Genomic DNA, 11,856 nt, shown 5'->3' with positions numbered 1-11,856 from the left:
TGTTCACAAGCTTCGTACAAGGGGAAATAAGCGCTGTTGTTTTGTGTCAGAGTCAAGAGGTTCCTTGTCCGAACTTTCGTCCTTTGGATTCGCATGCTTGGTATGAGGTGATAATTTTATGATGAAAAATCAGACACACAGACACAGACGCCGTGCATCTCACAGACACACAGTGACAAACACAAACAGTCTCTCTCTCACACACAGACACTCGAACACACACGCTAACTTTGGCTGTTTGGAACAATTTATTTATTCAACTGGTTTTGAGGGTAACATACAGAGATCAGGACTGAACAAAACTATTCGAAAACTTAAAAAAATGCAAAAGAGGAAATATTTGTGTGGTTTAAATTTGATTTGACAATGGTGTTAGTGTGTGTGTGTGTGTGTTGTGTGTGTGTGTGTGTGTGTGTGTGTGTGTGTGTGTGTGTGTGCGCGCATATGTATGTGTATGCGTGTGTGTGTCCGTCTGGAAGGACTGAGTAGAAGTGATTTAATGAGACCGACAAAGAAATCAGCTTACATTTGGCACTGTTCAAAAAGAAACGTATACTATTATTTATTTACAACCGCTCCTTTTTCATGTATGTTGGTTATTCTTCAGAGCTGCATTTTCAGTCCTTTAAATGATTATAATGTATATTAAACGGTAATTGAAATGTATTTTCTTTACTTTTGTCATCAATAGACATCGTTAGATAATGATGCAGACATGCACAAAAAAAACATAGTGTACATTTTTGTCTTGTGTTTGAAATTAGGGCCTGAATAATAGTAGTTAAATCCCTGTAACGCCCTCAGGTTTTAATGTTACGCGATTGGTGCATTTTAAAATGCTTATAATATATTCAAACGTAGACAATCGAAATGTGCAAATATTTCTAAATCTTTCTCTACAGGCCAGGGATATAAGGGGGGTGGTAAGCTCGGATTGAATTAAATGGGAGACTGGGGGCTTTGGCGATATAGATCCTGACAGCTGCTCTCTGATATAAAAAATGGTTGTGAAAATGTACCTGCTGGAAAAAATTAAATGTTAAAAATGGAAACACAAATATAGCGAATTAAAAGATAGACGTAAAACGAATATATTTAAATGAACCAATCACAAGCTTAAGAGACAAAACAGTTACAGAATAAAAAGACAACGTTATCCCACACTATCCTGCAATCGTAAATAAAGTTTTTGGGTGGTGTGTTTTTGTTAAACAAGAAGGAAAAACATGAATTGATAATAACTCTTACTGCAAATAAAACTACATTGTTCAACTAATACTAATTCTCACAAAAGCTCGTAGAAATGAGCAGATAACCGTTTGGACAACTAACAGAGGCTGGAGCGACCAACTGTTTTCCTGTTGTTTTTACTTGTCTTAAAGTGAGGACAGTTTGAAGACTAAAGGCTAACCATTTGTGTTTGTGGACAGAGGAATGCAGACGCGAGTTAGTGTGTTTTTATTTCTCTCACAACATTGTGCCATCATTAGGTACATTCGTTCTAAACCACAACCCAAATCACGTGATCAGTAGGAAAAGTACAGTTTGAAGGATTGTGCTCAAGGCATCGTATCAGTGAAAGAAATATCTTGAGCAAACGTCAGTTGCATTATCGGAATGAGCAGAAGCAAAGAAACAATTACACAAATAACCAAACAAAATGACAAACAGAGCTTTAAAAAGTCGTCGTCACATTTCAAATATATAAACTGTTCTCTGATTGGCTGGGTGCCTTGTCACGTGTTTAGCGCCGACCAATGGCATTGAGGTCGGGCAAGTTGTAGAGCGTGTCGAGCGTGCCTCCGTTCCGCTTGGATTCACTGGACTCCATCGGCCGGCCGTTCCTCGCTAGGCTGATGATGCGAGCAGCCATCGTCATAATCTCCTGCACAGTAGAGATGTAAGAGCTGGAATTGTGTTATGGATACTGACTATTCCATCGTCGAATTAATTCAACGAGTATACACGCGGTTCCACTGAAACATGTCGGTGAAGGGATGAGAGAGAGAGAGAGAGAGAGAGAGAGAGAGAGAGAGAGAGAGAGAGGAGAGAGAGAGAGAGAGAGAGAGAGAGAGAGAGAGAGAGAGAGAGAGAGAGAGAGACACACACACAGAGAGACAGAGAGAGCGAGAGAGAGAGACACAGACAGACACACAGACAGACAGACAGACACACAGACAGACACAGAGAGAGAGGCAGATACAGAGACAGAAAGAAAGGAGGTAAGAGACCTTACGTCGATCCACTTCCAACATACCAACAATCGACATCCTGACGACTGACTGGATTGGAAAGGTCATTTGACAGGTTGTATTTTTTTCCTTCCCCTTACACTCGATTCATGTGTTTTCTACATGCTGAACTATATGCGATTCCAACGTCTCATTCAAAATACTAATGAATCAAGTTTTTTATCAGGTTTTTTTAAACTATCGTCTTGAGTTGATCTTCTATCTGAGGTTATCTGATGTGCTGAAATTTTCGAAATGGCTTAGTGTAAAAGTGCATTACTCTACAGTCGTGATTGTTTGCAAGAAGACACAGCTGAAAAGGTACAATTGTGAGGCATCAACAACCATGCAGTAGCCAGATCGGTTAATGGTAACTGACCATTCAATGAACTTCGCTGAGATTGACAATTACTTTGAAGAAGAAACCTTCATGTGCGAAAGTCGGTCAACAAGCATCAGCACGAGAGCTTCATGATGATGAATTACTCAATTAGCTAATGAACTAATTAGCTCTACTAACCTGTCGCGTCCGACCTTCCAGATCACCTGAATACTGCCCGAGAGGCGACGCCGACGTCTCATGCGACACCCACGTGACCATCAGCGTTACCATAGCAACCAGTAGTGTCAGCTTCGATAAGGACAGCATCTTTCTGCAAGCAGAGCAAGGGTGGACATTAATTTTATGCATAGGTCATTTGAAGGAACTGTTTTTAAATTCAGTCAGTGTGTGTGTGTGTGTGGTCAATGGGTCCTTTGGGCGGATTTCAGCGGGAATTGACGGCCTGTCATTTATCTGAATGAGTTTAGGCTTTCTGGCAATTCATATAATCTGCTTTATTCTAAACCCCCAACGGGTTTGAATTCCAATTGAAATTGTGCTCAATAATACAGAATATTCGTTCTATGCAAGTTTGTTTACCTAAACCAGGACTGTATGGTGAATAAAAACAATTGTGCTCTGTTGTTCGCTTTGGCAGACATATTGACTACATGCTTTGACATAACTTTACGCAATTTGTTCAGTGTTGAAGTAAAAACAAAAAAGACGACCGGACCTAAGCCCGACGAAGTGCCCGGATGTACACTCGCACAATTGTAGCGCAATCATGTGATCACGGACAATCGCCATGCAGCTATTTTCCTGAGTGACTGACTCTTCAGCTGCAAGCATCCACAAAGTCCTTGCAGCGGGCAAAACAATGAACTTTATACAGTCGAACCTGCCCTTGAGACCACCTGTCCATAAAGACCACCTGCCACTTGAGACCATCCCAAAGGATCCCCAAGGGTTTTTACTATATAAATGACCGATCTATAAAGATCACGTGCATGTCGAGACCAGAGACCTGTCAATGTCGAGACCAGAGACCTAGCTGTCAATGTCGAGACCAGAGACCTGTCAATGTCGGTCCAAAGTCATGGTTTCAACATGTCATGGGAGACCACCCGACGTCTTTTCTAACTCTGCTAACAAACCCACTTCACATTACAGGGCAGACCATGAAGTCAAGTATGGTCCATGACAATTGTATGGTCTGACTGACCTCATGGTGGCTTGACAGTCACTCCCCTACCCACTCTCTCCGCCCAACTCATCTTCCTACAGAAAACATCCCCGCAAAACATTTTTCTGTCGTGACACGTAAGCCCCTTGGGCGTCTAGACCGCTAATTGCAATCGCTCGCCTGTGACGAGAGCCCAGCGGTTTCTCTTTGACCACTGGTCGATCCTATCCTTCCCCGCAAGGCTGAACAAGAAAGCAGGACTTTACTTTCAGACAACCAGATGACATATTTTTTTTTAATGTGAAAGGAGAGAAGAACAGTGGAGGGAAAAAGAGCCAGGACAGAGTGACAGTGATGCTGTGCACCAGCATGACAGGAGAAACAGCGCCACCTGTGTTGAACACGGCCATGTGTGTGTGTGTGTGTGTGTGTGTGTGTGTGTGTGTGTGTGTGTGTGTGTGTGTGTGTGTGTGTGTGTGTGTGTGTGTGGCTGTGTGAGGGACTGACACACGTGAAAAGAGTGTTTCTATGCAGTGACAGGTTTGTGTGTGTGACGTGTGACATACGTTCAAGTATTTGTGGGAAGTGTTTGTTTTTGCCAAATGGCGAACCTGTCTGTAAAGACCGCCTGTCTGCAGAGATCACTTTGGAGTGGTCTCTTTAGACAGGTTCGACTGTATACAAAAACACACCTCATTCCTTAAAAAAACAAGATAAAAAAAGAGCAAAGGAAACAGAAGAAAGAAACAAAAATGAAATACACAGACAACGAAGACTCAAATCAGTCCATGTCGACAAAACCTGCCCCCCAAAAAACGAAAATAATCTATCAATAAGCCTTTGCTTGTCATAAAAGAAGAATCGCAAAAAGAAAGACCGCTGTGATTGTTCAGCGCCATGACCATTTGTCATTGGCTGAATGGCGGCAGCCATGATGAATTGAACTGGCCAGCCTTCTGCTTCCTGTGTGGCGTCTGCCGTTGTTACTTGATTAGGAGGATGTCCACGTCCTGATCGGATTAAGCCCAGCCACGCGCTCAGGTGTTGTCATCCGACCGCCCAGAACGATCACGATATCGGTCGCGCTAACAAACTAAGCCCAGAAAGTCGATGGAGCACTAGAGCTATAGCCTCGATAATCCAATCACGATTTTTTTTATTTTAACGAATGAAGTGACGTACAACCTTGACCCTAAGCTGACTTGACGCTTCCTTCCATTTCCCCTTTTTTTAAAGTTACAATTACGACCCCCCCCCCCACACACACACACACACACACACACACACACAATAACGGCAATGATTAATCAGTACAGTATAAATAACCAAGACATTCGCTAAATGACAAGGAGCTGAGTCTTCAGGGTCTGCAATGGAGCTCAGTGCGAACAATCCCCGAGGACCGGGGCCCGTTGGATTACCAACTCCTGAGTCGTGACTTTTTGCTTTAATAAATTAAACTTATATAAACATTAAACCTGTTACGGAACCATCTGATATGTTACAACTGCGAGGTCACGAGAACGCATGCCCCCAATGGTTTAATCAATCAATCAATGAGGCTTATATCGCGCATATTCCGTGGGTACAGTTCTAGGCGCTCTGCAGTGATGCCGTGTGAGATGAAATTTTATACGGCCAGTAATTGCAGCCATTTCGGCGCATATTTACCTTTCACGGCCTATTATTCCAAGTCACACGGGTATAGGTAGACAATTATTAACTGTGCCTAAGCAATTTTTGCCAGGAAAGACCCTTTTGTCAATCGTGGGATCTTTAACGTGCACACCCAATGTAGTGTACACGGGGGGGGGGGAGTTCGGACACCGAAGAGAGTCTGCACACAAATTTGACTCTGAAATAAATTTCCGCCGAACCTGGGATCGAACTCACGCTGACAGCGGCCAACTGAATACAAATCCAGCGCGCTACCAACTGAGCTATATCCCCGCCCCGTGAGGGCGTTAAAAAATAAAACCTCACGAGAACACGCATACACGTGTCAGTCAAAACTTGGCATAAAAAACACCTTGGCACACGACTATAAGGGGATGACAAACATCGTACAACCTCAACATCCCATTCATCGTTATACACATAGCACTATACAAAGGGGCGTCGCCAAGCTTTGCTTTATAAATCGTAAGTGGATTAAGATTGTGATATTTAAATAACGTTCCTGCAACTTGCGTAATGCCTTATGCGAACGTATTCTTTAAAGAATTGAGAGAGAGAGAGAGAGAGAGAGAGAGAGAGAGAGAGAGAGAGAGAGAGAGAGAGAGAGAGACAGAGACAGAGAGAGAGAGACAGAGACAGAGACAGAGACAGAGAGTCTCTTTCAACCATCGTAATAACGACATCAACATTATCAAGAACAATTACAACAACAACGACATCATCACCAACAATGTCATTAACATAAAACCAACATCAAGACCAACCAAATCAACATTCAGATGTACACGAGTACAGCTACCAGCATTATTATCATATCACTAAGACAAAGCCGCAGCAAGAAAAACAAGTCGCGTAAGGCGAAATTACTACATTTAGTCAAGCTGTGGAGTTCACAGAATGAAACTGAACGCACTGCATTTTTTCACAATGACCGTAGTCCGCCGCTAGTGCAAAAGGCAATGAAAGTGACGAGCCTGTTTAGCGCGGTAACGGTTGCGCTGTGCTGTACTGTACCTTTCTTCGTTTTAACTTTCTGAGCGTATTTGTAATCCAAACATATCATATCTATATAATTTTGGAATCAGGAACCGACAAGGAATAAGATGAAATTGCTTTTAAAACGATTTCGGAATTTTAATTTTAATCATAATTTTTATATTTTTAATTTTGAGAGCTTGTTTTTAATCCGAATATAACATATTTATATGTTTTGGAATCAGAACATGATGAAGAACAAAATAAAATAATTTTGGATCGTTTTATAAAAAAAATAATTTAATTACAATTTTCAAATTTTTAATGACCAAAGTCATTATTTAATTTTTAAGCCTCCATGCTGAAATGCAATACCGAAGTCCGGCCTTTGTCGAAGATTGCTTGGCCAACATTTCAATCAATTTGATTGAAAAATGAAGGTGTGACAGTGCCGCCTCAACTTTTATAAAAAGCCGGATATGACGTCATAAAAGACATTTATCGAAAAAATGAAAATAAACATCTGGGGATATCATACCCAGGATCTCTCATGTAAAATTTCATAAAGATCGGTTCAGTAGTTTACTCTGAATCGCTCTACACACACACACGCACACACACACACACACACACACACACACACACACACACACACACACGTACACACACACACACACACACACACACACACATATACACCACGACCCTCGTCTCGATTCCCCCTCTATGTTAAAACATTTCGCCCGGGTAGCTCAGGTGGTAGAGCACTGGACTTGTGATCGAGAGGTCGCTGGTTCGAATCCGGGTCGGGACGGACACGGGTCAACTTTATGTGCAGACCCAGAGACGGTATCCATCTCCCACCCCCGTGTCACCACAATGGCACGTTAAAGATCTTGGTCATTCTACCATAAGTGCAGATGGCTGATACCACCTAAACACGCAAACATCAAAAAGCCGTGAGGGCGTAAAACTCGAATCGTATAAACCAATTCATGTCCAATAATAGGCAATTAAGACCTGACGGACAATAAGCCCCTTAAAATTTACTTTACTTGACTAAATGTAAAAACGGGGAAAAACAGTCGGAAATGCTCGTTGATTGGCCGAAACCAAACGCCCTCTTTTCGGCCTCACAGAACCAAACAAGGTTTTGTTTTTGACGTGGGTAGGACAATGCGTTTATATATAGTTTCCGTTTGTTGTCGGGTTCTTTGAGTACAATCTTTTCCCTGGATGCAGAGGGCTAATGGGGAAACATCGTGTCGGTCGTTTAATCTGCTAAGCAGACGGACAAAGAGACTTTGGTCTCGGTATGCTATTGTTTAGTGGTCTATAGAGTGGCCTGTTCATACCTATATTTGTAGATGAGCGCTGTGGACGGAGCCAGATTGATCACCATGCTGAGCTACCATTGTGGCGCTGGGGGATTCCATTAGCTGCGGCATTCACCACGCCGGCATGATTAGAATGGCAGAAACTAGACTGTACCGTGAACTACCTTGTAAGTCCCCGCATCCCGTATGCACTAATTTCGCCTCAAACTAGGGGGTGGCGTTTACAAAGTACTACACTCTGTGAAGGAAAAGTTAATCACTAAGATAGCCACATGTTGTCATGAATTGGTATGGATATGTTAGAGGAGTGCATTGTTTTCGTTCGCGTGTTTGCGAATGCCTGCGTAGCGACAATGAAACATTGCAACTTGATAATTTTGCATTAAATGGTTTTCATATTCATGATTAAAACGAAAACTTAAAAGAAAAAATTAAGATCTTACTTATACTACCCGCATCGTAAATCTTAGCAATCGATCAAGAATCGTAAACAGATGGGAAGTTGGATGTCGTATTTGTTGTCAGTTTATGTGAACAGATTCATGTCATCTAGAGAAAACAGCAGTCAGGCGTGTTGTAGAAGGAAACAACATAATCAAACGTGTCGTTCTCGATAATTCCCCCAAAGCGAACCTCTTTAACCTAAGAAGAGCCTTCAAGCTTTTCATTCTGTGTTTCCGTTGCTATTCAGATATGTCTGTTGTGAGATTGGAACTAAACGGTATAAAGACTTAATTCATTGAGTATTGTCAACATACACTCGGATCCAGGGTCTACGCCGCGTGCTTAACTTATCAAAATAATATGTAAAAACCAATCAGTTGAACATATTTTCGTGATCAAAAGTAAGGGATGGGCGTTTATTAGGTACTATACCCTTTACACATTGTTTGACCAAAAGAAGGGGGGTGGGCGTTTACTTGATGCTGGACCCTTACACGGTAGTTTACGGTACTTGCACGCGCTCACTGTATTCAATTTCAAAACCAGGTATATACATGCGTTTGAATGCGCACGCACACACACACACACACACACACACACACACACACACACACACACACACACACACACACACACACACACTAAAAAATGGATATTTTGCACCAATTATGTGTGTGTCTTTTTGTTTATTTGTTTGTTTGTTGCTTGTGGTTTTTAAGCTCATGGGCTGACTTACAACAGCAAGCAACTATACTGTAAACGTCATGTCAGACGGAACTTCAATGCTCAGTCTCAAACAGCAGTCACAGTGTGTACATTTTCAAACCAGTCAATACCGAGAACGCTTTAAGTATGACAGGTTTTCGTTGTTCGTTGTGTAAATAATTAGTTCACATTGCCAACAAAAAAACAAAAATTCTCAACAACAAAAATGTATTAAGAAAGCCTGCTAAACTATATCGTAGTTGTCAAGTCACGACATAAAAAAAAAAACAACCAAACCCCAACAACCCAACAACAACAAATAAACGCGCAAATAAAGACTCTGTGGAGAGTAAATGATTGAGCTCTGCCTGAAATTGCAGGCTTTTGGTGAGATTCGTCGTACAGCTCGCCTCATGCAGATTTTTTCCTGGTCAATTTGACCTAGCGAGGACTAATAAGGGATAATCGCTGTGCCGTAGCTAAGACACACATAATATGTTATCATTTACTCGAAAAATGGCAATCAGCTGGAATAACTAGTAATAATGGATGTAGATAATGGACCTAGTGCACGCATACCCACTATTAATGGTCATATTTTTCCAAGTGAACATAATATACAATAGAACATCATAAACACCTTAATAAAACGGCTTTGATCTAACGATAAAAAGGTGTTCAAGCTCTACCCGCATTTCATGTGCTGTTTGGGTATTTAATAATCATGTGGGTGTTTTTGCAGACAGGTTAAATATAACGCAGCCTCTGTCTGTGTACACGACCATGTAAACCACCACATACCTGTCCGAGCTTTTACATAGAGCAAGAGCATCCTTCCACATGGGTACTTACCAAAACTCAAGAATCTGACTCTTGTCTGCGCAGGGTGGAGATTTATTTTGTTTTGTTTATGAATCAATTTGCTAGGTTGAAGCTGGTACGTGTCAGTCACGACATTAATTGAGCAGAAGATTTCATCTCTGCGCAAAAGGTAGCAGGAATGTTGATTATTGGTACGTGTTCAATTGGAAGGCTGCGTTTACCCCAGGTTTAAGTCTGGACAGATCTGTGGTGACTGGCATGGGTCGTGGTGACTGGTATGGGTCGTGGTGACTGGTATGGGTCGTGGTGACTGGCATGGGTCGTGGTGACTGGCATGGGTCGTGGTGACTGGTATGGGTCGTGGTGACTGGCATGGGTCGTTGTGACTGGCATGGGTCGTGGTGACTGGCATGGGTCGTGGTGACTGGCATGGGTCGTGGTGACTGGCATGGGTCGTTGAACTGAGTGTTCCATATTGTTTATATCGTGCACGCTAAGGCGAAAATAGGCACACCCACTCTTAGGTTCCAACATGAAGTTCATATTTCGTTCTGATTTTGGACACAAGGAACTGCCATATGGTTCGGAGACTGTCAGATTTTTATCTTGTGTGACAAAACCACGACAAAAATGTATTTTCACAGACTCCGGTTCATATTACGTTCTTATTTGTATCACATTCAATAAAAACTAGTTTAGAAACCTCTCTTTTTGTGACAAGGTCACGACCAAATTTTTTTTCACGGACTCCGGTTCATATTCCGTTCTTATTAGGATCACAAAACATATGCCATATTTACTTGTTAAAACTTTTAGATAGTATCTAGTCTGACAAAGCAACGACCTGATTTATTTTCACATACTCCAGTTCATATTTCGCTCGTGTCTGTAACACGAGTGCGATTTAAATTGCGTAGGAGTTCTTGGATTTGCAAGGCTTTTTTTGGTATATTTGCAGCAGAGGCCAAAGGGGTTTTCTGTTCGTCAAAACGGGAGCGACGAGAGAGTTCCAAAGAGAGTGAGAGAGAAGGGAGGGGGGGGGAGAGAGAGAGGGGGGGGGAGAGAGAGAGGGGGGGGGGGAGAGAGAATACAAATACGACTACGAAAGTTTAATTGCTATAGGCCATCGGCCCCTTGCGATGGGGATATTACACATCACGCGCAACGAAGGAACGGTACAAAAAATACACCGGGTGGAAAACCGGACCCGTCATTAGTATCTACTTGGTCACATCCAAGTCGACAGTGTCTTTAGTCTGAGACCAATTTATGTCAATGTGATCGATCGCGAATAACGATGCTGTTTATATCAACACAAAGCCGGCAGAGACATTCACAGTCTTTCTCCAGTCTCGAGGAATGTTCGTATTAGACGCACATAGTCATGCAAGTCGGTGTTTAGTTGCTCAATTTCTTCCTTGAGGCGGACCCTGTTCACCTGCTGCCCTCTCCGTAGGTAAAGCATGACCCGTCTCATGTCCTCCGAAGCTGTTTCTGCTGCCACTGGTATTACGTCATACGTTCTGGTTTTAAACATTTCACAGTCAAACACTAGAATACAATCGTCACTTTCAGCAAGCAGCGTTTTCTTGCCACCTTTGGTCTGACATACTCTTTTCTCAAACCTATTGTTCCTGAACGTAGATTTCAGCTTTGCTTTCTTGTTCTCAGGCAGCGTTGAAAGTATATCGAACAACGGAGCTTCCTTTGCCTCAACTTCAGAAGACTGGTTGGCGGTGTCAATGTTTTCATGCACATCAGACTTATTGAGTACACACTGGTTAATGTTGTTTTCCTCGTTCTGATGGTTTGCATCAATTTGAGCTGTAAACTGAACATTGTTTCTGTTCATGCCTACATTGGCACTGTGCTGTTCTGCTCTTTGTTGGTCTCTTCTTTGTTGGGCTGGTGGCTTGCGTCTCCATGCACCGGTCGGTGCGGGTGTCATGGCGAAACCCCGGTCGTCCTTGTCATTTCTTAAGCAGAGAACGAACACTGCTCCTTCATCTGTTCCGGTCACTTTCCACGATGTCACTGTGTTTTTGCACAGTAGTAAGGTGGATTAGATGTCTTCTGCAGTAATAGGAAGTCCTACGACTGGCATTTTGGAGTTAGAAACGCTGATAATTCAGGAGCTCAAAAAACGTGTGTTGCTCC

General features: G+C 42.4%; 1 protein-coding gene across 1 annotated transcript in view; it reads right to left on the bottom strand.

Annotated features, from left to right (window-relative positions):
* Window positions 1–229: 229 nt before the first annotated feature.
* Window positions 230–11,856, bottom strand: part of LOC138983252 (cerebrin prohormone-like) — a 32,833-nt gene continuing 21,206 nt past the window's right edge. The window contains exons 3-4 of the mRNA XM_070356687.1: window positions 2,752–2,884; window positions 230–1,885 (exon numbers count right to left, since the gene is read on the bottom strand). Of these exons, the coding sequence (XP_070212788.1) occupies window positions 1,745–1,885; window positions 2,752–2,880 (270 nt within the window). The 5' untranslated portion in view covers window positions 2,881–2,884 and the 3' untranslated portion in view covers window positions 230–1,744. The remainder of the gene's footprint in view (window positions 1,886–2,751; window positions 2,885–11,856) is intronic.

The sequence above is a fragment of the Littorina saxatilis genome, linkage group LG12 (genome assembly GCF_037325665.1).
Source record: "Littorina saxatilis isolate snail1 linkage group LG12, US_GU_Lsax_2.0, whole genome shotgun sequence".
NCBI classification, from domain to species: Eukaryota; Metazoa; Mollusca; class Gastropoda; order Littorinimorpha; family Littorinidae; genus Littorina; species Littorina saxatilis.
Note: the sequence above shows the minus strand (reverse complement) of the source record. Positions and strands in the feature narration are given on the sequence as shown.